Here is a 26,407-nt window from a genome sequence, read left to right as displayed (position 1 = left end):
GATGCGATGCTGCTCCTGTGTGCCGTGGGCGCAGCGGGAGGGCTGGACCGACGCAGGTTGGGGCTTGGAGCTCGTTTCAACGAAAACGCCGCGCGGCGGAGTCCGCCGCGGGGTCCCGGGGGTGGGCCCAGCTGCTCGTGCCCGCGCCTCGCGCACCGCCCCTCCGAGGGCTCCCGCGCGGCCGGGGGCGGGCCCGGCGGGGATTGGACGCTGCGCGGGGGGCGGGGCTGGGTCCGTGCGCCCCCCGGCGGCCCCGGCCGGCGCCGAAAGCGCCGCGGCCCTCCCGGAAGCCGGCGCGCGCTCCCTGCTCCAGGCAGGTCTCGGCATTGCCCACCCTCCGCCCGGGTCTCCCGCGCTTCGCGGCCGAAGCCTGCGGGGCAGGTGGGGAGACCTCGTTTGAGCGGGAAACCGGCGACGCTCGGGTGGCGGCTGTTCCTCGGGCTCCAGCCTGCGGTCAGGCTCTCGAGGGCGTCTCGTTCCCTCGGCTTTGCCTCTGAGGCTCCTGGAGCAGAATGCAGCCTCGTGCCCGCCAAGGGCCGAGCCGCCATCCCTCGCTGCATTTTCGGCCGGCGCACTCGGGCCCTGCCGGCGCTTTTTTCCCGACCCCCTGCCCCGGGCGCCTCGCCCGCCTGCCACTCCGGCCAAGCCGCCGAGCAGGGAGCCCGCGGGCCCGGGGCGAACAGGGGGTCTGTGACGGCTCACCCTCGGCGCTGTCCCCAGAGTGGATGCGCGACGTGATCAATCTCGCTGCATTTATTAATTCCGCCGTCTAGACAGAGGAGAAGGCCGGGTGGCGGCTCCTTATCTGCATTTGGCATCACCTGCAAACGATACACTGAAGGAGCCACAACAAGCCCCCGCTAGGATCGCGGCTGCCCGGGAAAATAAGTCCACCCAGAACCAGTCTGGCGTGTCCTTGGTTTATTTTCTTTCCAGACCCGAAATGCAGGGGGCGGGGGATGGCCCGGGTGGGAGGGGGCTGGGAATGGCCCCTGGATATGCCGTGCCCAGGTCACTTGGTGTGACATTTCAAACCCCTGCGCCTTGTTTTCTTGAAAACGGGCTTTAGTGATCGCAGGAAATAAGCGAGAGATACTGAATCTCCAGCAGGCCCCCGGGCAAGCACAAAAAACAGGAGGCTCAGGTTTTACCCTTAACAAATATTTAACCCTTTGGCAGCCTGGGACAGTTCTTTTCCTCAGAACAGGCCTCACTTGGTGGACTCGGGAAGCTGCCACCCTACCAGTCAATCTACTCTTGAAGAATCTCTGGCCTTGGGTTTCCGTTTCCTTGTCCCTCGAGATAAATGACCCACAAGTATATCCTTCTTCGTCCAGGATTTGTTTTGAAAGACGGAAGTGTCCTGAATAGGGGATAGCTCAGGTAGAGTCTGGTAAGGGAAAACGTGTCTGAGGGGCAGCTGTGGTCGCTGGATAAAGGAGTAGGTGCCTTCTGTTAGGAAGCTTTGGGCTGGTTGGATGGCCAGAGGCCACTGTCGGTTTTTCAGCGGAGCTGACGGCAGGATTCCATCACCCGGTCCCCTCCCCTCCCCGCCCCCATTAGAAAAGGAAAGCTGGAAGACTGGAAGTCAATTATTGAAAGAAAATGAGAGGTGGGAAAATCAAACCAAATTTATATTTTACTTCCTCAAAGTCAAGGTGATGCTAGCACAAAATTTGAAGAGAACATTCCCTTTCTTTGGGATTTAGGAAATGGTGCCGCAAACTTAGAGATAAGGGAAGAGATCCTAGGGTTAATGAGGACCAGCTTTACCTCTCAAGTGCCTAGAAACGGTTTTAATAATCAGGGTTAGGTTCTTTGAGGCTTCGCTCCCTTAACTGAGACCATTCCCTCCCAAACAGAAATATAGATATTTCCTCTTACCTCCTGGCTGGCCATTGGGTAGGATGCTAAACTTCCAAGAAATCTTAATTTTAAAAACTTCTGATTAATCCAGCTTATTGGGTTTTGTCATTTTAAAAAAGGAAACAAGTTCTTGAGTAAAGAATTTCATTAATGTTTATTGTTAATTAGCTCTGAATTTGTGCTTTTGACAGACTGAGTATTTTAATGCTATGAATGGAAACATCTGCTAATTACAGTAAACTCTTATTCTTGGATCAAATATCTAATTCCTCTTTTTGATATGTGAGTGTGCTGATTTTGAATATTGGGAAATTACTCAGATAAAAGTGATTACTGTGTATCAGGATGCCTGAAGCCATCTGTATTACTGTATAAAACATCATAAGCTCTTCTGTAGTTTGCTGCTAGCTGCCCAAAAGGGCGCACTGTTTCCCATGTGGGTTACCAGGGAAAGCCTTTGACTTTGAAGCCTTATTGCAATGGTCGCTGGTGAGGTGTCAGATCTATGCTTGGTTAGTTACATTAATAAATATCAGTTTTACTGGTTCCCAGGCCATCTTTAAACATGTTTTGTAATACAGTTGGGATTTCCTTGTAAATTAAATTACCTGTAACAATTACAAATGTTGTATTTTATGCTTACTGAACTTTGAAAGTGAGACACCCAATTGTGTGGTAAAAAGTCAGTTCAATAAAAAGGGGCCATAGGTGGAAAATGGGAGTTATTTAACTAGATTCACTTTAGAATAATATTTTTTTTCAGAAGACCTATCTAATAATTTGGATAGCCCTATGTAATTGAGGCAGGAAAGGGATTCCCAGAGATGGAAAAGTTTATGGCCATTATACCACAAAATTTAATACATATTGAAAGGCTGCACAATTCTGGGAAATTCAGAGTCCCTGTGGCAGTATTCCCAATGAACTTTAATATTTAATGGGCTGTGGAACAGAAATCAGCCTTTCAATTTTGATTGTGGAATGGCTTAAAGCTCAGAGCTGCAAGTACTGGGTTTAAGTGAGACATCTTCTAAGATTGTTCTCTAGAAAATGTTAAGATTCTGCCACTGCTGCCCACGGAAGGACATACATTGCCACACATTTAGTTAGCTGTGTTTTCCCGTACAAATGATCACCAAAGAGAGCAAGAGAATTAGCTGAATAGCAGCATGCTGGAGAGAGGAAACAATGAATGAATAATAAACTATTTGAAGAGAAGTTCCAAGCAGGAAATTCAGAGTTTATTAAATTGATGTAGGGAAGATTAGAGGCTTTTAAATATGGGTCTGATTGATGTAAAGGTAAACTCTCCTCAGGATACTGGGATTCAGTGCAATAATGAGGATTGGGTGACCAATTACAGACTAGCACCTTGTTGATAGAGCCCCTGCATGAACGATGCAGATAAACGCAGTTGGACTGAGAGTAGTAATGGCAGAGAAAAAGGGCACAAGGAAATACTCATTGGGATCCAGATGTGGATTTGGGGTTGGCTCAATTTATAAAGCAAGTTTGGGGCCCCGCAGCAATCGGGACCGAAAGGCAGGAGTGCTAGGTGAGTCGGGCCTTCGGATCAGGGCACCTCCTCAAGAAGGTCAGGAGTTGGCGGGCGGGGGGAGAATGAGTCAGGGAGAGAGCGGAGGGGCAGGAGTTCAGGAAGGCTAAGAATCTTCTCGCTGGGAAACAGGATAAGGGGGTGGTTTGAATACAGAAGGCAGGAGAACCCCTGTGCTGGGGACGTGGGAACTGGGAGAGAGAAGTGGAAGAATAGGGATGGTGAGGAGTAATCCCTTTCCAGATTACTGAGAACCAAGAATTTAGAAGGAGCTCTGGAAGAAAGGACCCAAGTGGTTTCCCAGCTGGGGAAGGAAGGAAGGAAGGAAAGGCTCGTCCGGGAGGTGAAGTCCGGACCTAGGCTCAACGGGGGCGACGTTAGGGGTTGGGGTATCACAGAGTCCCCGGTGTCTGGAGCCAGAGAGAGGCTCCAGACCTTCGGGCAGGAAGCTGCGGCTCCGACATCCTGTTGGGCGTCCAGGATGACGACGAGCCCTGCCGGGCTCCCCGCAAAGCGAGCTGCCGCCGGGAGCAGGAAACTCAGTTGGGCAACCGCGTTGGGCGCTCAAATGTCACTGCTGCCGGGCTGTGGGCAGCTTTTTCCTATTTGGCACAGATTCTGGGCTCTGATGCCCGAGCGAAACTGTTGCTTTTGCTCCAGCTGTGCCCATTCGCACCGTCAGCTTTACAGGCTGGACCCAGCAGAGGCCTTTCGCCTGGGCCCAGCGTGATCCACCTGTGGCCCCGCAGCCTCGGGAGACCCGGGATGCGGCCCCGGCCGCAGGAGAAAGCCAGTGGGTGGCACTCGTCCCCGCAGACTGGGAACAAGATGCGCCGGCGCTCTCACCTGCGCGCCGCGCGCCCCCGCCCGCTCCCTGCCCCCACCGCCCGCCCCCCGTCCCTGGAGAGTTTAGAAGTCGTAAAACTCAGCGGAGTTAGAGCTTAAATTACTCTGTCCGCGCGGAACGCGCCTGAAAGGAGGGAACTCAAGACGCGCAGAAACCGTGCGGGTCGCGAGGCGCTGCGCAGCTCCAGGCCGGATTCTCGCAAACTCCCCAGCCGGGCGGAGCCGGCATTCGTCTCCATCAAACCCCCTCCCCTCCCGGACGAGGGGGGCAAACGACACCATTCAATTAAATGTTTAATTGCGAATTCTGGTATGGTTTCTGGGAGGTTAATCACAGCTGTCTCAATTATTTATGGTTTTCTGGCAAATTTCCGATTAGATAAGAAGTATATTCTATTGTGAAGCGTCTTGCAGGAAATCTTATAAATATTTGATTATTCCTTTCAGCTGCTGCAAGGGTTCTGCGTTCACGCCCCAAGACGCACTGGGCGAGCGGCGTTCGGGAACTCCTCTCCCGGTTGGGGCGCCCCGGGCGGGCGGCTGCTGGTCGCGGAGAGAGCCGGCCGCGGACACCTGCCTGCTCCCCGCCCCGCGCCCCTCCCCCGCCCCGGGCCGCGGAGGAGCCCCGGCAGCGGTCCGCGAGGGGGGTGCGGGCGCCGGGGCCCAGCCCCTCGGCCTCGGGGCGCGGCGCACAGCCCGGCTCGCCGTGGTTCTGCGCGCGCCGCGGCGGGGACCCGGATTTCGGGTCCCGCTCCTCGGGCCGGGTCGTCGCCCGAGTCCTGGCGGGAGGGGCTTCCCGAGAGCGGGTCCCACTGGCTCGGGAGCGGGTGGCCCCCGCCCTGCTGCCCCGGCGACACTCGCGGGGTGGGCGCCCCAGCCGGGCAGCGGCCCCGGCGGCCCGAAGTGCGGAAGGCGCCGGGTCCGCGCCGGCGGGAGCACGCAGCGCACTGGGGGCGTTCGCCATTGATTGATTGATTGTTGGAATTTTTGAGACCTCTTTATTTTCTCCCGATTTGCAAAGTAAAACAGCATACACGTAACTCAGCAGCTTTGTGAGGCTCCAAAAAGAAGTGTCCTGAACATTAGGTAGGTTAAGTTTGCTTTTAAAAAACCCATGAAACTTTCGTATTTTCTAGTCCCGGCCCCCTCCTCCCCCCGACCTCCCTATAGTCTGGTCTCTGACACATATTCAGGCCACTTGTTTTCCAACCACATCTTTTTTCTTGGTAATGTTTGATCCTTATCTGACAGAAATTGTTACAGATATCACTCAGTGAACGGCTTAGCACTGACCATCGGCTTAAGGTGGAGAAACGATGAGCAGGAGATCGGAAAACGTCGACGTCCCCCGGGCTGACTTCTCACGTTCAGCTGGGAGCGGTGCACGGGGTCGGTTACAACTTCTACTCAGAGCCCTTGTGGCCTTCTGTTTTACTTTTACTTCATTGTTGCTTCACAATTATTGAGAACATACTTCAAGGTGATTCACTATGGCTGATCTTTTTGAATCGCTAATGTTTATTCTGGAGAATAATTTCAGTTCAGCAACGCTACAGGAGGTTCTCAGTAAGGTCTGCCAGGAAGAGTTGGGCAGACCAATGAATACAGTGCTCCCGGTTCATTTCAAATAGCCCCCCACATATTACGCAATTAGAATACCCAAGCGTTACAGACATCTTTACTCCACACCTTAAAAAGGGAAATTTAGGGGTTAACTTTAAGTCTTTAAGAGACTCCCAGAGTTGGAGTTAACATTTTTCTTTCAAATTTGTACTACAAATTTGTATACAAATTTGAACTACCTTAATAAGAAAAGTCATCACTGCAAACGGAATAAGTTATTTTATTACAAGAACAAAACAGACTTGCTAATTTTATGTCTAATTTCACCCATATTACAAATGCAAAGTATATATTATCATAGGATGTAGGTTACTGAACTCCAAAATATTGTGCATAAGTGAAATAAACTCAACTTGCAGAATTAGAACATTAAAGTATCTACAGTCATTATAAATAGTGCAAAGTATATACCGTATCTACAGTGCAGGGGGAGAGTATAAACATGTGAAAATGAGCTTCTTAAGGAACAGTTAGAACATTTGTTTGAACAATTTAAAATATTAACAAGGGTACTCAAATACAGAACTAACCAAGTCATTTATTTTTTCTCTTTTTTTAAAAAAAACTGTCGAGCTTCTTCCCAGGCTGCCTGAGGAAATCTGTTAGCCAGCTCGAGATAGTCTTGGGAACCAAGGGATTTTCCTGAGAGGAAAAAAAGAAAATAGTTAAATTCTTTGAAGTTTAAGCAACTGAAATTATTTTGGTATCAGACTACAGAATGGAGACATGCACTTCAAATAAACCATGATGTAAGTTTATATAAAGAAGGTAACTGATCTATCTATATCTACCTACAGCATAATATATATGCACATTTTAATCACAATTTGTGATTGCTTCTAACATATTCAGATATTAACCCCTCTGTAAAACATTACAAAAAATGGATTTTGGATTCCAGAATAAGAAAATAGGGGAAATAAGTACGGTGAACAAAATAAAATGACAGATATTCCATTCTTAAGATAGGCTTGAAATGGTAAATCTGTATGTGAACTTGACGTTTGTCTCCTAAAATAGTCTAATTTAAAATATTTTAAGTATAACTTTATAAAAAAGCTCAAAACTGGCATTCAGTCATCCAACAAAGCAGAGGGAATGAGTCAGAACTTTATTGGTTATTGATGTAGGCAAAGAAAACAGTCTCCTACTGGGCAGTGATCAAGCAATGAGTATTTGAACACCAGAAGTCTTCTTCAGCAATAAGAATGTGGTGCTACCAGGAGGTACTTTACACTTACAGTGCAGAGCTTCACCTGGGCCATGAACTCAAAATGCCTTGAAACATTTTATGGGGACTAAATCTAAGCAAAAGGGGAACAGACGTCCGAAGTGCAGACTGGCCCTTAGTGTGGCATAATCGTTTCTTTTAAACCAAGTAAGCATATCAGGAGTTGTCACCAATATAACGATGACCCTTTCTGACAAATGCAGAGAACACGGCCCATTTGCTGTATTGTGGATTAAGCCCAGTGTAATTGGGGGAAGCATGGACGTCAGAGAAGATGGGCCCTTGGAAAAGAAAGTAAGTTGAAACTCCCACAGGCCTCAGCCCACCAAGCAGACCGAGGCAGCTCTTGGGACTCTGCCTGCCAGACATGTAGCCAATGGTGACTCATCCTTACAGCCAGGAGAAAGGAAGAAAAAAGAATGTCTATACTTCTTACTGGCAAAAAAAAATTTCTGTACAATTAAAAATGAATACATTAGAAGATTTTTCAAGACATTCTCATATATTCAAAATTTAAGACATTGTTTTATAAGAAATAGTAACAAATTATACTGATTTCTCCCACATAGCCTCCAATAGCTTAAAAAAAAAAAGGCTGTGAGTAAATCAGGGCAGACCTGAACTTGCACACTAATTCTGGCTTAGACAAATGATACCGACAGTGATGTTGACTGGAATTTCTGAAAAGGGCCATAGCTTTCTGTTTACTTCTCTGAATGCCTGAATCAATAAAACATGACATTTTTTCATGATATTGTTACAGCTTTATATTCTTTTCTGTATACTTTTCAACACCTGCCCCCTATAGATAATTGGGGCCCGCGTGCATGCGTGCTTGTGTCCAAGGTGACTCCCCACCCCTCCAAGTAAGGGCTAATTGGTGGGTGCCCTAGAGGGTCCTGCTGGGAGTGGGCCTCTAACCACTTTAAAGACTATCACACTAATGGAAGAATTGGGGAAAATCTGTATTAGGGTCCCATTAATCAGAGATGCTGTCCTGACAGTCAGACAAAGAGCAACTTGTACTTCTCAATTACAGTGTGTATAGAATATTTAAAAAAGTAAAAATGCACTTTAAAATTCTACATCTCCAGCTCTGATCATAGGAAACACCTCAGCAGGAACACTAAAGGAAAAACAACACTTGTAAATCTTTTGGTCTCTGAACTCTTTTTTTATTTTATTTTTTATTTAAAAAAAATTTTTTTTTTTTTTTTAAATTTATTTGACAGAGAGAGACACAGCGAAAGAGGGAACACAAGCGGGGGAGAGGGAGAGGGAGAAGCAGACTCCCAGCTGAGCAGGGAGCCCGATGCGGGGCTTGATCCCAGGACCCTGGGATCATGACCTGAGCCAAAGGCAGACGCTTAACGACTGAGCCACCCAGGCACCCCAGGCCTCTGAACTCTTGCTAATCTGATGGCTTTTTCTCCAAGTAAAACAATTTTATACTTTTTATTTTCAATAAAAAAATTCAAGTACTTGAATTTAGGGGGGAAAATATGGGCTACTATCATTAATAATTTTATTCTGAACACAGGAAACCAAACTGATGTGATTTTAGCATTTATGTGAGGGAATGTAGGCCATGTAGAATTATCTGCTTGTCTCCTGTATTATGAAGCGGCTCTTCAGTAATTATTCACCATTTATTGTATGTTGCATGAGGTGAATATTATACTCCACAGTGAAGAGCAAATTACATAAAGATGTTTTGTGCTTTTCTTTTACTTCCATAGATTTCTCTGTCTATTCTGATGCATTCATGCTTGATGACAAAATCTGTTTCTTTACTCATTGAAATATACTTGATATCCGGATCTCAAATGTTTTAGGTGATGTAATAAATTGATTTCTGTAACAGCTCCAGAGGGTGGAGTTAGAAACATGTCTGTTTGGCTAACAAACACACGACATTTCATTTCAATAGAGACGTACCTTTGGGCTGATAAGACTGGTTATCTGCCTGGCCTGGAGTCTGTACAAAATCCTGTGTGAGACAAGAGAAGTGTTTTTATACCAAGGCTAGGAACAGAGAATTTCGCTGAGGGCAGCTTTAAATATGCTTCTGAATTCTGAGACAACTATCTTTGCATATTCGAATACTTTGGAGCCCAAATATAAAAGCTTAAGAAGTTATGTTCAGGTTCTCTTAATTTAAATCAAATAGTGATGACTCACGGATCAGCAGGGACTATGGTGCTATCTACTGGAGAAACTACAACTTTATTTCAGCTAACAAACTGAAGGCTTTAGCCAGATTTATTATCCTAAAATATTGACAGGTTTTTAACATTTTTTAAAAAAGCATAATTCTAAAAGCCCTTATGTATTCTGCAGCTAAATCTTAAAAGTCGAGTAATTTTACTTTTAGATGGAAAGTGAAAAATATTGTACATAATATGTAAATTTTCAGAAACCTATGACAAACCACCGGCTCCTATTTTTAGTATCATTTTCTAGTGACTATTAATAATCTAACACATGGGAACCTCCAAGAACCATTCTATAAACTAAAATCTAATATATATTCTTTCCCCTGATAATAATTACTTATAGAAAAAAAAGCCTGAATCAATTTCACTAATCTAAGAAGCTATCCCAAATAAGAAATTTCTGTAACATGTACAAAATGTGTGCATCCAAACGTATGTTAAATGTGTTACATTAAATTACATTTAAATGTGTTGTTAGAAATACTTTAAGAACAATACGAGATGAAAACAAGTAATATATATGTTCTTTACTTTAGATTCTGATATCATTTGTATTTTTATAAATTGTTTTCCAAGCAGCTGAAAATGTAAGGGACTAAGTTGGTACAGAAGCAAGACTGTCTTTCCTCAACCATCACTGTCTTGGGTGAGGCCTCTCTGCTCATCACCCCCTGGCAGTCCCTATCCCTCTTCCCTGACTTACTTTTCTGCACAGCGCTTAACGCCATCTGTTGTTTGACTTATTTTTGTTTGTCTGACTCTTCCTACTTTAATGGAAGATCTATAAAGGCAGGAATTTTCATCTGCTTTTTTGATTGCTGTATTCCCAGTGCCCAGAGTAGTGCCCACTACACCAAGGCACTCAAAAATTACCTGCTGAATAAGAGAATGAATTTTAAGATCACAGTCTTAAAAATCCTCTATACTGTATTTTCTATTTAATTTTTAATCATAAGGCTTTAAGAATATGAGAATTCTTAAATGTTGATATGATGGTTATGCAAGACTTTATTAGGATTTTAATTTAACCATAAGATTTTTTAAAAAAAATCCATACCCTCCCTGTGGATCTGAGTATCTTTGAAAAAATTTTCAGAAAATAGAACCCAGACTCAAAGAGAACAACTAAGTTGAAAGTAGACATTTCTAAACACAACTGATCTAGTTGTGTTTATTAACTGATCACCTAATAGAGGATAGTTTAAAAAATGTAAACCACTAACTACTATCTAAGGTGAAGAAAGCTTGACTCTTTAGCCATCCCAACCAGCCGGGCAGGATCGCATCCTTTCAACAATGATATATGTATATTAGCCAGAATAAGGAACAACACTAATACAGAGCTCAGCTTTCTGTTTCATTATTACGAACAGAAAACACTGTCTGTTAATCACATGTATGTCATGGAACAAAAACACACTGGTTTTTATGGTAGAACGTTTCAAAGAAAATGGAAGATTTTCAGCAACTCAGGATTAACTATTAGCAACTGTTAAAGAATAGCCAACTTGATTTTCTATTGTTAGTTGACTGAGTTAATTTAGATATGGAAACATTGCTTTACTTTGCTACAGTGCTAATTCTGATTCCCGTCCTATAGACTTGAGCTGGATCAGAAAAATATAAGGCCATTCTTACAAGTGTTAGAGCTTTTTACAAAGCAATATAACAGGATTTTATTACACATACACACATGTGCGTATGAATCATACTTATTTAAAAACTTACAAATCAACTGAAGTTTTACTTGATCTTTCTTCTGCAATCCTTATCTATTCCCTGTAGCTAGACTAAAAGCTAGATGAATGTAAATGCTAAAGCCTTAAAGAAGTCTGGCCATCTTTTTAAAAACATTTCCTTGGTATGGGTTTACCATTTTGTCAACTGGAAAAATATCCTTTTCTTGAAATCCTCCAAGTAGAAGTTATACAACACTCAACCCCAGTTTTACTATCCTCATATTTTAGAAATTAATTTTCAAGCACAGAAATATGTGCAAAATTTAAGAGATACTGTGGATGGCAAGAATAAACAGCTGGTTCACTTTTACTTTTCAACTGCATTAGCTTACACATAAAGCCAGAGGATCAGGCATAAGACAGAAGGTACCTGAATGAATGTGGCCAGTAAAACACAGCTCATCTCTTGCTCCAGAATGATCTTGTTCTGACGGTTGTTGTAACAAGCAGCGATAAGTGAAGGGAAGAGCACTTTGATCAGCCGTGGGTCACTGAAATATTGGAAGGGCAGTTGGCAGAGCTTCTGCAGCACCGTGGGGTGGCGGCCAGACTGTACGATTACCTGAAACAGGAGCGAACCTAGGTCAACAGCCAGAAAGCCGGCCCGCCCTTCCTCCTGCATCCCCCAACAGTGTCTAGGAGAACCATGGAGAACAGGCAGAAGGTGTGTAAGGAGAGAGAGAGAAAAAAAAGAGAGACTCCCAACTCCTAAGCGATATTTGAAAGGAACAGAAAGTAAAGAAATCTCATTTCCTAACTTAAGGAAAAGATCCCCAAAGTTCTGCAGCCATTTATACTCCACAGTGAAGAGCAAGGCTGCCATGGAGAGAGGATACCTCTGAAATGGATTCAAGATGCACCACTGCTTTAACTAAGCGCCCGCCCCCACCCTCCCCCTTAAAGCTGAGCAGCCCTATGCCCTGAAACCTGCAAAGAGCTCGCTCAGAAGAATGATCCCTCTTTTACCTAGCCTCTGCCCACTGCAGTCCTCCCTTAACCTAGCTCCTGACAGACCTCTTCAGTATGCAGATGAGCCCTTGGAAAGAAAAGGGGACTGACTGTAAGGGGAGTGGGAAGTTTCAGCAGGCACAGGCTCCAAAAGATCCTTCCCCTGATCCAAACTCTTTATCTGTGTTTCCATCAGTGCCATTGAGTCTAAAAGGAGAATTGTTTAGATAAATGAGACTCTTGTCTTGAAGCAGTCTAGGTTTACAACTGTGTACATTTTAAGAAATGGGGCAGTACAATTAATGGGCTTGCAGGGAAGCCCTCCTAATTTACTCCCTAGGCCTACATGATAAACTAAGAAATGTCAAAATCAGGTCTGCTTCAAGTAACCTTGATTAGACGGTTCTAATACGAAAGAGCTGGGTGACCCAAAGCCCACTTCTTGGTATAAGAAGAAGCTCACAGAAAGTTAGGAACACTGTAAAATCTAAGGTCAGGACTGTAAATTGTACTTGGAAAAACATAATTTTACAGGTACACACCCAGACAGGACTGCATTCAAATTAAAACCAGAAGGACAGAATGAAACAGCAGAGGCAGGAGAAACATAAATTACAGGGATTTACAAGTTTTCAAAGTACTTTTAACAATACTTTAAGAACACACTCTCAGATGATAATGCAGTTTGGTCTAAGAACAAAATCAACAAAGTAATAGTTCACATATTTTAGTTCAATAGCTAAAATGACATCAAAAACCTTTAGAGAATGTTGATAGGGACTTGTTAATACCTTCAAATCCAGCAGGAATTTTAAAGACTCACAGTGTGACAATTCAGCACATGGCTATGTGCTGCCATTTCTGACCACTGGCTGAGAAAAATATGTCCCATCATCTATTTTATTGATAAAGCATTTACTTAAAGCTTTATTTTAATTATTAGCTACAAATTTTGTAGCACAGCCAAATGACCACCACTTTAGAATTTATAATGATACCATTATTCCAAGTCTCTTTTCCCCCTTGTCCAAAAATGAAGCAGAAGTTCTTTTCTTTGGAACTTCATTGTTAAAATGCTATTATTGGAAGATTCACTAATTGAAAAGATATTAAACTGGCCAGTCTGGCTGGCATGGGCACAATGTTAACTCGAAGACGACAACTCCTGGTTCCTGGTAAACGAGCACAAAACGTGCAAGCTTAACGAGAACTTCCTCCACCTGGACTCCTGACCCTCACTGGGCTGCAGGAGAGCCCCTCAGGGGCCTGTCAGTCCCCTCCAGGAATGGAGCTGGCTCTCCCGTGCTTGTTGAAGGAGTGAGTTTACAGAGGTCACCAGCAGTGTCGTGAGACCACCTGCCAGAGGCCACTACTTTTAAGTCCCTGTGGTGCAGAAGACACAAATGGATGTAGGAAGTTTGGTCACCTTGGGTAGGGTGTTCTACCCACAGGACCACCCAGGATAGAACTTAATCAGGGTACAGGTAAGGGGTCTGCCAGGGGTGCTAAGAGCCACACCCCCTGGCTGGGCTGTGAGCCAGTGGGACATCTCGTTGGCACTGTCCTTAGAACCACATTTCAGGCATTGTGGGAAGATAGGCTTAGGAAGTCTAGGAGGGGGCCAACCTGTAGCACTGAGACTTGGTGGGCGAGACCACTCCTGGATAATTAAGGGGGGTTTTGGTACAGGGGGATGGCATTTTGCTGTCAATGAGCACAGCGGGGTGGTCAGCTGCGGTAGGCTCAGCACTTCCCACAGGGGCAGGGAAGAAAGGCTGGCGCGCGGAGAGCATCACCTTGCCGCCCAGGGCCTTGTGTGCCTGGACAGAGTTGCCTGAGAGGCTGTGGACAGATCAGGGGCTGAGGGCAGGGCTCAGGTTTATTTCATCAAGTCACTGGCTCCCAGGCCTTGGGGTAGTCAAGTGTCACCATGAGCTGCTCCAGCTTTCCAAAGTCAATAGAGAGTCATTGTGGAATATGAAAGTCTTGGCGAATGAATGAAATGGAAATAGTTAAGAAAAATCTCAGATTTACAATGTTTTCTCTCTCTATGCCTTCCTGGTGGAGCTGTAGCTAAGTCAGTAACTATTGGTCTGTCACCTTTCTCCAGACAAGTGGCTGCTGAAAAGGCCTAAGGTGAGCACCACCCTGAGTCTGGCCAGGCCACCTGCCCTTCCTTTCAGGGCATACAGGCCAACACATCCCCAGAGGGGCTTCCCACAGAGCTCCTTTTCAGACCAGTGCCCCAAGAGAAAGGAGGTGCCTGGCTGTAGATTTCTTTGGGGGTCATAGTCATCAGTTAGATAGCATGTAGGGAGCTGGTATGGGTCCATAATAATGAGAAGACACCCCCCCCATATGATGTGCACTTCCAGATGCAGATTAGGGCTCCAAGGAAACCAGGGGAATTGCCAGCAACATTCACATTAAAAGAAATTGAAATTCAACTTTCCACTTGCTCTTAGGTGCAATTTTAAAATAGGTACTAAGTAAAGAGCTGGGAGGGCTGGGTTCCTGCCTTTACTCTGGGCACCAGCTCGCTGTGTAACCCTGGGAAAATGGTTCAATTTCTCTGGGTTTCAAGGTGGAGAATTTTTTCAAAAGTAAACTTTTCACCAAAGTATAACATACATGCACCTCTCAAGTGAATCGCTCAATTTTTATTAAGTGAATATATACCCAAATAAAGAAAGAGAATATGACCAAGGGTGTTGGATCTTTAAATATATTCCTTCTCACTCAAAATTAGATTCCTAGACTTTGAATTTAAGACAAATCATACAGAAACTATTTGGCTGTACTAGAACATAAGAGAGAGTTACTATACACAGCATGGGTCCCTCCTCTGGTCTTCTCAGCAGAGGCCAGTGGGCATAATTCCATCATCAAGGAAGGACATCTTTTACCCAAATGCCCTGGTATTCACCACTTTTTTCTTCATTATAATTGACAAGGGATTGGGGGAATGAAGGAGGGGGAGGGACCCCCCCCCCCACTCCCTCTCCGTTTTGGAACTATCAACAGTTCTGGGAAGAAGAGGCTTTAAAAGAAGGAAAGTTACATGCTGCCAATGTGTGCTACAGCCTGGTGGAGGGCCAGGAAGATCTGAATGCTAGTGTTAAGAAGGAATCTAGTAAAAAAAAAAAATTCTTTTTTAAAGGAATCTGGACCAGACAAGTGGATGTGCTGATTCTTTCATCTGCCGACCTCTGGCCACTCACCAGCTCCAATCTTTGTGCATTCTACAAAGTAGAGCGTATAGGTAAAGTATAACTTGGTGCAGTGAGAGAGAGTCAGGAGAGAACTCTAAATTCAGTGGACATTTAGTGAGTGCCTCCTACGCTCAGTGCTATAGGAACACAGAGAGAATCCATGCTTTAGCTCTCAGGGAGCGGAGGTATGTACACAAATGACAGACTAATACAAAGGAGACTGGCTCATCAGACAGGGAAGGACAAAGGATTAGGGGACCCCGTGGGAGGGAAGGGTTACTCCTTAGGTGAATGTGGAAGGCTGCACTGAGAAGGTGGGTTGGACCTTCAGGGCCAATCAGTGGAGGAATTTTAGGTGGAGAGAAGCTCCCAGATTCAAATACCAGCCTGTTTTAGTCTATTCAGGCTGCCATAACAAAATACCATAGACTGGGTGGCTTAAACAACGGAAATTTATTTTCTTACAGTTCTGGAGCCTGAAAGCCTAAGATCAGGGTGCTAGCATGGTCGATGAGTGCTCTCTTCCTGGTGTGCAGACCAATACCTCCATGAGTCCTTGCCTCACTGAGTGCACACGAAAAGAGAGAGCTCTCTTCCTAGTCTTTTTTTTTTTTTTAAAGATTTTATTTATTTATTTGACAGAGAGAGAGACAGCGAGAGAAGGAACACAAGCAGGGGGAGTGGGAGAGGGAGAAGCAGGCTTCCCGCTGAGCAGGGAGCCTGATGCAGGGCTCGATCCCAGGACCCTGGGATCATGACCTGAGCCGAAGGCAGACGCTTTACAACTGAGCCACCTAGGCGCCCCTCTTCCTAGTCTTACAAGGCCACCAATCCTACCTCATTCAAGACCCCACCCTTATGACCTCATTTATCTCCAAGTACAGTCACATTGGGGGGTTAAGGTACAAAATATGAATTTTGGGGGACACAACTCAGCCCATAGCAGAGCTCTAACTGATTCCTCAATGCCCCTGGCCACAACAATGTTTCATTAGAAAGACTAGCCTTGCTAACCAGGTCTATTTCAGAGTTGATTGGGGATCAGTTGTCCCTCAGTGGCTATAAGCCACACATCTACAGGCTCAAGAGTGCTTGCTGTTGGGTAGCTCTGGGCTCTAAGGCTAGCTCTGGTCAGTTAACCAATCTGAGCCTCAGGGTTCTTCCTATAAAATAGGGATGGGTATTCTGCACAGCAAAGGAAACAATCAACAAAACCAGAAGACAACCTACAGAATGGGAGCAGATATATGCAAATGACATAAGGGGTTAGTATCCAAAATGTATAAAGAACTTACAGAGGCACTTGGGTGGCGCAGTCAGTTAAGTGTCTGACACTTGATTTTGGCTTGGGTCATGATCTCAGGGTCCTGAGACTGAATCCCACTTTGGCCTCCTTGCTGGGCATGGAGCCTGCTTAAGATTCTCTCTCTCTCTCTCTCTCCTTCTCCGTCTGCCCTACCCCTACTCCCGCTCACATGTGTGCTCTCTCTAAAAAGAAAACCCAAAAACCAAACTTATACAACTCAACACCCCAAACCCAAATAATCCAATTAAAAATGGGCAGAAGACACGAACAGACATTTCTCCAAAGAAGAGACCTGAATGGCCAACAGACACATGAAAAGATGCTCATAATCACTCATCATCAGGGCAATGCAAACCAAAACCACAAAGAGGTATCACCTCACACCTGTCAGAATGACTAAAATCAAAAACACAAGAAATAACAAGCGTGGGCAAGGATGTGGAGAAAGGGGAATCCTCTTGCAGTGTTGGTGGGAATGCAAACTGGTGCAGCCACTCTGGAAAACAGTATGGACGTTCCTCAAAATATTAAACAGAATTACTATATGATCCAGTAATTCCACTGGTGGGTATTTAGCCAAAGAAGACAAAAACACTAACTCAAAAAGATATATGCACCCATATGTTTATTGCAGCATTATTTACAATAGCCAACTTAGGGAAGCAGCCTGCATGTCCATCAACAGATGAATGGATAAAGAAGATGTGGTGTATATATACAATGGAATATTACTCAGCCATAAGAAGAGTAAAATATTGCCATTTGCAAAAATGTGGATGGATCTAGAGGGTATAATGCTAAGTGCAAGGAGTCAGTCAGAGGGACACCTTTCCCTGCTCGTGTTCTCCCTCTCTCTCAAATAAATAAATACATCTTTTAAAAAAATTATTAAAGAAGTCAGTCAGAGAAAGACAAATACTCATACGTGGAATTTTTTTTTTTTTTTTAGATTTTATTTATTTATTTGAGAGAGAGAATGAGATAGAGAGAGCATGAGAGTGGGGAGGGTCAGAGGGAGAAGCAGACTCCCCGCTCAGCGGGGAGCCCGATGCGGGACTCGATCCCGGGACTCCAGGATCATGACCTGAGCCGAAGGCAGTCGCTTAACCAACTGAGCCACCCAGGCGCCCTCATACGTGGAATTTAAGAAAGAAAACAAATGAGCAAGGAAAAAAAAAAAAGACAAACCAAAAACAGACTCTCAACTATACAGAACAAATAAACTGTTACCAGAGGGGAGATGGGTGGGGGTATGGGGGAAATAGGTGAAGGGGATTGAGAGTACCCTTATCATGATGAGCACTGAGGAATGTGTAGAATTACTGAATCGCTATATTGTACACCTGAAACTAATAGAACACTGTATGTTAACTACACTGGAATTGAAAGAAAAAAAAAGAGAGACAGATGGCAGCCTTCAGGGTTTAGAGGAGGAGCAAGTGAGACGTGTCTGTGACCATAATGTGAAAAACAGTATTAGGTATGAGTGTGTGGTTAGCTCACTGGTTCTGCTGCTCCTAAGTCTTCTCCTGCTTCTCTGGCTTCCATATACTTGTAGGACCCGAAGTCCCCTCCCAGTATGAGGCCTAATGAGTGCTTTCCATCATCCCAGCCCCATTTCTCCATAAGGGCCACTCATTGGAAAGGGGGTCTGGTGGCAGCAGGCCCTGCATTCTGGCCGGGACTCCTCAGCAAGCTTCATGCTACCTGGGAAGCCGTTGCTGGCCTCTGCCTGGCCCTGCTCACACAGCAGAGAGCTATGCAAACAGAGCTGGGGATGCCAGCCAGGATCTTGTGGTGGGGGTTAGGAAGTGCATTCTGACAGCTCTGAAAAGAAAATCCCAGCCCAAGCACAATCCAAGAAACAGAGGTAAGTGGTAGAGAGAGAAAGGCTTAGCTAACTCTGTGTGTGTGAGGGTGTGTGTGTGTGTGTGTGTCTGTCTTGAGGCTGTTGTGCTAGACTTGTCAATCTGAGAACAGAGCAGGAAGGGCTAAAGCTAACAGGCTTGTGCTGTGGGCTCCTGATTCAGACCCAGGATGAGCTTCCCTTGAAGCACTTAAGGAAATCCTTAAGCCCAGGAAGTCTGCCCAGGCAGCGAAACCAGAGACAGCCTTTCCTTTTCAAGCCCAAAACATGGCAGCTGCGATCACAGTGTAAGTGTGTTTAGCTTCATTTCCAGATGCAAAAGGGCAGGTGGGCCCCACTGCTCTCCTAGAGGGTGAGGCACGTGAGAGTTACTGGAATGAGTGAATCAAAGTGACAGGGGGTTCCTAGTGAACAAATTCATCTGTGCCTGGCCTTGGGGAAGAATCCTACTCTATCTCTTCTTATTAGGTACAGAGCCCATTTTCTAACTCAGAGGGCTCAATGGTCTTCACATCATGTTGCCTCAGGTCTACATATGTTGTCCCTTGGTATAGAATGAATGTTTGTGTCCCTCCTCCACTCATATGTTGCAATCCTAACCCCCAGTGTGATGGTATCAGGAGGTGGGGCCTTTGGCAGGTGATTTATGATGACAGCAATCGCGCTCTCACGAATGGGATTGGTGTCCTTATAAAGGAGACCCCAGAGAGCTCTCAGGGCGCCTTCCACCCTGTGAGGATACAGGAAGCTGGCAGTCTGCCACCAGCAGGAGAAGACTTAGGAGCAGCAGAACTAGTGAGCTAACCACCAGATCTCATGACCTCAGAACCCAAGCAGGCTGGCACCCTGATTTCAGACTTACAGTCTCCAGAACTGTGAGAAACACACTACAGCCCAAGCTGACTACTAACACATCCCTAAAGAGTGAACTTTGTGATAAACTGTCTTCTACCCTACAAGGAAGTTGGGCTTGGGGACCTCTCTCCTTGGCCTGGTTATAGGGACAGGTCTGGAAAAGATCCAACCCCCCTTGCCCCCCACCATGGGTCATGAGTGACATTGATCTCTCATTTGGTGTGAAGGAATCCAAAGTCTTCTATGACACTGCATTGCTAGGACCTCAGCAGCACTCACCACGACATAAAGCCTGTCACTGGAGAGACGGTACTCAATAGTTTATAAAGCTCCTCTGCCTACATTGTCCGAGTCTCTGAACACTCTCTGAAGTGGGCAGACAGGGATGACTATACTCTTTTATAAGAAGAAATCTAACACTCAGAAAGTTCAGGAGATTTGCCCCAGGTCCCCCAGCCAGTCACTGGTGGAGTTGGGCTTGGAAAACTCCTCTGAGTGGCGGCCTCTCACCTCCCAGGCCGGTCCAGGGCTATGAGACTCCCGAGGCCACCCCTTCCCGGGCACAGGGGCTCTCTGTTGCTGGGCCGGAGTTCATTCCCATGACTGGCTGCCAGCCAGCTTCTCGCACACCTCTGCCAGCCCACGTGGAGATGAGGATGACACGCTGCCATTCTACAAAGGCTAAACCAACCCACGTACGCAGATGAAACCAACACAAAAGGCCTTTCTTCAAAAACCTATATTCTGCTTGGCTAGGTATCAAATAACCAGTTGTTGGCTGTGCTGGGTAGTGCCAAGGGTTTGCCTCAAATCATTAGACATAAGAATCTGAAAGGAGGGTCAGTGAGAGAGCCAGACACTCTGGAGCAGGCTGCCGGAACGCATGGCTCTACAGGGAGCGCTGGCTTGTGACTCTTGCCGCTGGCTGTCTTTTGAATTTTGAGGGCCCACAAAGCTGGTCTGATACTTTTGAAACCAACACTATCGGTTTTAATATACTTATAATGCTAATCCTTGGTATAACCTGAATAGTTTTTCCCAACAGTTAAATTTAAAAAAGGACAAAAGGAAAGTGGAGGTTGGGGACTGAGTAGTGGTGATTTGGTTTAGAAATGGAATAGGCCTGGGCGAGTCTGTAGATTTCACATCTGTAAAATGACAACTGCTGCACTCATTTCATAGGATCCCAAGGAGAGTGGCTAGGAAGGCCCATGGAGTCTATCCTGTTATACAAATGGAAAACAGCCGGACTCTCCTTACCTAGAGGGCCCCTTTCCTCCAACTGTGACTACCTGGAATTCAGCCCAGAACCAGGAAGTGAGCAAGCAGGCCTCTGAGCAGACAAATTAGCCTATTCATCAAATGTTTACTGAGCACCTACTCTGGCCAAGTGCGGTATGAGGCACCTGGAAGGGGGCAGTGACAAGTCACAGACATCCCTGCCCTCAGAGTGCCCCGTCTTTCCATGGAATCCATGTCAATTACTTACAGGAAAGTTCTGCAAGCTCCAATTCAGTCTAACAATTCATGTTTCAGAAGCAAGTCTAATCAAAGTGGTTTTCTGGCCTATAATAGATTGGAATCAGCAAATTAGGAGACTGCTGGAGAAAAACTGACAACAGGAAGAAGTATCAGCATCAGCTGATGCTAATGAATGAAGAGGTGGGAATTAAAATTATTTTGAACGGAAATGGAAATTCAAAAAGTTGCCTGGAACCACTTGGTGTAAGACTAAATATCCCTACCCTTTTCAGTTTTTTTTTTAAAGATTTTATTTACTTATTTGAGAGAGAGAGAGAGAGAGAGAGCAAAAGCAAGGGGAGGAGAAGAGAGAGGGAGAGAAGGAGCCAGATGCGGGGCTCGATCCCATGACCCTGAGATCATGACCTGAGTAAGGCAGACACTTAATCGACTGAGCCACCCAGCCGCCCCTTTTCAGTTGGTTTTGAGAACATTACCATATTGTAGTAAAGTATCTTATTAATTATAACCCATATCTTTACTTAGTACTCTACACTTTAAAACTTTGCTTCCATACACACAGTAATCCTCATGTGCCTAACACTATGGTAGATATTCACTTCTTTTTTTTTTTAAGAAAGATTTATTTATTCTAGAGAGAGAGAGTACAAGCACGCATGAGTGGGTGGGGAGGGGCAGAGGGCGAGGGAGAGAAGCAGACTCTGTGCTGGGCGTGGAGCCCCACGAGGAGCCCCACGCAGCACTCGATCTCATGACCCAGAGACAATGACCTGAGCCGAAACCAAAAGTTTGATGCTTAACTGACTGAGCCACCGAGGCGCCCCTAGATATTATTTCTTAAGGCATCAAAAAATATATAATGTATTAAGTATAATTTAAGTTTAAGAAGGCAGGAAACTATAATATTTAAAAAGAATGAGATCAAATAGTTAATGTTAAATAAACATCATATTTTAAAGGTAATTTTGGTAATTTGCAAATGGCCACTTATATGGGAACAACTCATTCCCTGATGATACCAAAACCATGACAGAAAACCATAATAGCAATAAGCTAGAGAAAGGCTCCATAGCGGTTTCTTGCCTATGTATGTAAATATGTATGTATGTGTCTACCTATCAATCATAGATACAACCATGATGGCCTATAGTAAAATCTTCAGCTCTCTAGAGATCACCTACATTCAAGGAAACAAAACAGAAAATGGTCAAATTCTGTTTTACCTACTTGTACTCTATGAATCCTGTTGATTTTGCTAAGATCTAAGAGTGATCCTGAATTTCCCCCTTATTTAGGAGGAATTCCAACAGTGATTTTAGAAAGCTCTGCATATTTATTTATTTATTTATTTATTTATTTATTTATTTCTCTCTCTCTCTCTCTCTCTCTCTGTCCTCAGAATGCCTGCTGGCAAGTTTCTAAATACTTATGTCCTCAGGATCCCAGCCCTATGTCTGCCATGGCCCAGAAGACAGAACCATACACATGGCCCTGCCTGGCTCCAGGCACATGAGCACTTGTTTAGGCAAAGAACAGATGTAAATCCCCAGTTTTCAATAGTCTCAAGGCTGTAAGCTCTGTAGGGACAGGGACTATGTTCCTTTTATTCACTGCTATATCCCTAGTATCTGCCATGGTGCCTAGCACAGTGTCTGACAAATAACAGGTGCTCAATAACTACCAGGAGAATGAATGAATTAGGGCTGAGCTTTGGTTCCTAAACCCAATTCCAGGGCCACATCAGGGCCCTGGGCTTACTCAGGTCAGAACCTTCAAGGTCCTCAGGTGACACCATCTTTGGATAAGAAAGAAGAGCGGACTGGGTATTTTGGCCAGCACCCTGTGGAAGTCAGCGGCCCCCTGGGACAACAGTACAGTGAGTAGGGGTAGAGTGGGGCATGGGCAGCCGCTTTCAGCAAGCCTTGTGAGCTGGTCAAACCGAAGGTCCAGCCAGTTCTGTCGGTCAGTGTGGTAGGGTGAGTGGACATGTATGCATATAGTTAAATCTCACCAAGCAAATTCTTTACGCCTAAGAATTCTTGTTTTGCTTTTTCCTTTTCTTGTCAGAGACAAGATGTCCTCAACAGAGGGGCAAAAATAGGTGTCTAGACATCTAAATTCATTAAAAGAGACAGCAGAGAGAGTCTGTAAATCACTGGAACAAAGAATATTTTTTCTAGCCGACCAGAAACAAAGTAGTTGTTACATTCCTCTCCATAAAACTGGTCCTGCTACGAGGCTGGAATGAAGAGGCAGCAGGCACGGTGGCCTGGCCAAGCTGCTCTGTCCACATTGCTCTTGACTGGTCTTATCATACCCGAAGCCCAGGCCCGGGATAGAAACAACATGACAGGAGGGGCCTTGAGGCCGGTGACCTCTATGAATCATAGAAAGAAAATGGCATGCCTCAAACACATACACCTTGTTTCTCTAACCTGATGCCTTGTGGGTATTGTAGGGAGGGTGTAGAAGTGGCTTTATTTAAGTATCACAGGAGAAAAATCTGAAGAGTCTGTCCACATACATAAGCCAATCAAATTCAGAGTTGAGAAACACGAAGAGTCCCTTGGTTAGCGCGGCAAGTAAGTTTCTCTCCTTCCAGACTTGCTCCTGCCATAAAATAGATTTCTAGGCTGACATTAAATGCAGAGACCTTGGCAGACCGTGTGGGAGGTAGGCCCTTTAAGCGCTAGCCTTCTTCCCGGTGGTCCCAGGGATTCACTGCTGTCAGGCACTAGCACAGTGTCAGGAGGATGGAGAGTGAGGGCAGAACGGAAAAAGAGAGGAGAGCAGCCAGGGTCAGGAGGAGAGGCTAAAGCCCATAGTTGGGGTTGTGGCCTCTCACAAGCTTTGGCGAGCAGGGGGTTCCTACAGAAACGAGGGTTTCCTCATGTAGTGAGGGTTGAGTGGCTGTCCCCCTGGGTCCCTCCAGGGAAACTGAGAAGGCCCCTGACTTGCTGTTCCCTGCTTCCTCAGGGAGATAGGCTCTGTGCTGGTTACCACCAGCAGAAGGGTGCGAAAGAGGCGTCTGGGCAGGCTAGCTCCTCAAACATCACTGTGCTCCCGCAGCAGAGAGCAATGCTTCAGAACCAGGGCGCCTGCTCTGTCCTGGGTCTCCAGTACAAAAATCCTGATGCCTATCTTCCTATCCTCCACAAACTGGAGTGACTTTGGGACATAGTTGGAACATACCATCTCCTGCTAGTAACATTTAGGGGCTTCTCGTCATCTCCTAGAGGTGAAATTCTCAAGTTCTTGATCTAGCACATAGGTTCCTTGACCTGAGCCCGGCCCGCCTCTTCACTCTTAGCTCGTATTCTTTCCCCCACCTCCTAAGCTCCAGTCAGAGTGAACAGTTTGCTCTTCCCTGAACCTGCCAGGCTATTTTACATCTCAGTGCCTTTGCTTATGGTCTTTCCTACCTTGCTACCCAGTAAGTATCTCTTCCACTTTCAGGTATCAGCCAAACACCACCTCCACCATGAACTCTCTCCCAGAGGAACTCTAGCACAGATCCAGGTTGTTTATGGTCTGTCCCTCCCTTCGCTCCCGGAACGTCAGCAACTGGAGGGCAGGGGCTTTGTCTGTTTTGTGTCCCAGTGCATCCCGGGTGTCCAGAGGAGCACCTGGACCACTGCAGGCACTTGTTAAATGTTTGCTGAAGGAAGGACAAGGAAGGACCGAGTCTCTGCACTGACGGCACTGCTCCCAAGCTGTGGGTTCCACAAGACAAGACCTGGGTTGTATTCATTTCTGCATCTCCCAGAGGCTGGGCATGTAGCAAAAGTGGATATGCGAGAGAAGGAATGAGTGATGAATGTGGACACAAAGCTCACAGTTCTGGCATTTCCCCAAGAATAAGTCACCTCCAGCATTCTGTTCTGTGTTAGAGCTTCTTTTTCCTTCTTTCATGTTGTCTATCCTGTGAGAAGAGTTACCTTTCCAATGAGGCGTGTTCTAAATTCCCTTCAAACACATCGTGCAGCACAAGAAGGTTGGGCTAGATTATCTTAAACACGTGGCTAACCCTAAAAGTCATGGATTCTATAATCTGTCCAGGACTATACTCAAAAGGGCTGCTCCATTTCAATTTATGTTTGAGGAAGAACCTTGTCTAAGGAGCACAGACCTTGGAAATAATACAGACTCATCATATCATCATACATTTAAGGGACTACTTTATTTTGGATTCTCTGTTTATTTGCATTCTCTGTGTCGCATCTGCCACAGGGTGGGGGGAGGGGGGAGGGGAAGTCTGGTCACAGAAAGCCTTAGACAGTATGTCAGGAGGCTTGGTTCCAGTGACTTTGAGCAGGTCCTTCTCCTCTTTGGCAATGAGGGGTGTGGGACTAAATGGTCTCTGAAGACCTGTGACCTCACAGAAATGACAACATCCTGTGCTGTGAGTCCTCACACACACGAGTGCCTCATGCTGCTGGCAGCTGCACAGATACTACGCTTAAATATGGTAATAAAAGAGCTTATTTTTTTTCCTTACAAATGACTAAAAGAGTCACCATATAAAACATGCTGCCCACGAACTCTCAACTAATAGCTGTTCTGATTTTCTAAAGCAGCTTCTCTAAGAAAAGAGAACTTACAATTACACACACACAGACACACATAGTACTGCCAAGATTATGTCCATTACAGACCAACAGGATGCGTGCGTGTGAGGGAGGTGGACAGGTGATGCATTTAATCATGCCGTCAAACACAAATATTCCAAGTGGGCTTTGGGTCATTCCTGTGAGGAGAACTTGGGTCAAACCTTGGCTGGTGTGAGAACAGCAGGGTTAATAAATGCAGAGCGTAGGCTGAGAGATTTTTCTGGGCACATCCCAACAGCAGCCAGAGAGCATGGATGCATTCCATGGGGCATTTATGGGCTCACCAGCACCAGTCTATGACCATTTTATTTAATCATAAAAATATAATAGTAGTCAAATCTTTTTGTAGTTTCAGTTTACTGCTTTCTCGAGTGAAATAAATGGTCTCTCAGATTTCTTTCGCTTTCATCTCGCTGCTCTAAGTACAGTAGGATAAGGTTCCAATTAAGACCCATTAAATGCTCACATTGATTCATGTGAGCCATTTTCCAGTTTCTTTTCCTAACACAATCTCAGTGCACCTCTGAGTTATCTCTGTGGTGTGTTTTCAGTTTAGCAGTTGCTCTTACAAAAGAGAATTATTTGGGTGTGAGGTCTCCCTTCCTCCTACTTCTCCAGCCCAAAGTGGTGAGTGGAGATTCTCCTTCAGTGCCCTCCAGACAAACATATGTTTGTCACCTGTCAGGTATGTCCAGCTGAACTAGGCATGCCCCTTGGGGAGGGGGAGCCGGCAGCTGGCCAGAGCCAGACCGACCCCCCCAAACCCCCCTAGCGGCTATGCCAGAGCAGCGCATGGAGTGCACTGAGCCCAGAGACATCTACAGGAGGATCGCCTGGTGTTTCTACATCTTTTGGGTCCACAGAGGAACCCTGTAGGCAGGGGACACCCAGAGCTTTCTCCAGCTTCTCACCGGGTGAGGACACATACTCAGCAGAGATGGCCCGTCTAAGGTGATATCAAGTGTCAGGGCTTTTTTTTTTTTTTGTGATAAAATAAATTTATTTGGGAAAAAAATACCATCTTTCCTTGCTTGACAAGGGCAAATCACCG

General features: G+C 45.6%; 1 protein-coding gene across 9 annotated transcripts in view; it reads right to left on the bottom strand.

Annotated features, from left to right (window-relative positions):
• Window positions 1-6,090: 6,090 nt before the first annotated feature.
• The window catches only part of SCAPER (S-phase cyclin A associated protein in the ER), a 422,618-nt gene continuing 402,301 nt past the window's right edge, over window positions 6,091-26,407 (bottom strand). For all 9 annotated transcript variants that reach the window (XM_081829597.1, XM_081829604.1, XM_081829605.1 and 6 more), the window contains 3 exons: window positions 11,447-11,638; window positions 9,060-9,111; window positions 6,091-6,532 (listed from right to left, as the gene is read on the bottom strand). In XM_081829597.1, the coding sequence (XP_081685723.1) occupies window positions 6,429-6,532; window positions 9,060-9,111; window positions 11,447-11,638 (348 nt within the window). In that variant the 3' untranslated portion in view covers window positions 6,091-6,428. The remainder of the gene's footprint in view (window positions 6,533-9,059; window positions 9,112-11,446; window positions 11,639-26,407) is intronic.

This window comes from Leptonychotes weddellii, chromosome 9, assembly GCF_054177405.1.
Source record: "Leptonychotes weddellii isolate Sample4059 chromosome 9, ASM5417740v2, whole genome shotgun sequence".
Lineage (NCBI taxonomy): Eukaryota > Metazoa > Chordata > Mammalia > Carnivora > Phocidae > Leptonychotes > Leptonychotes weddellii.
Note: the sequence above shows the minus strand (reverse complement) of the source record. Positions and strands in the feature narration are given on the sequence as shown.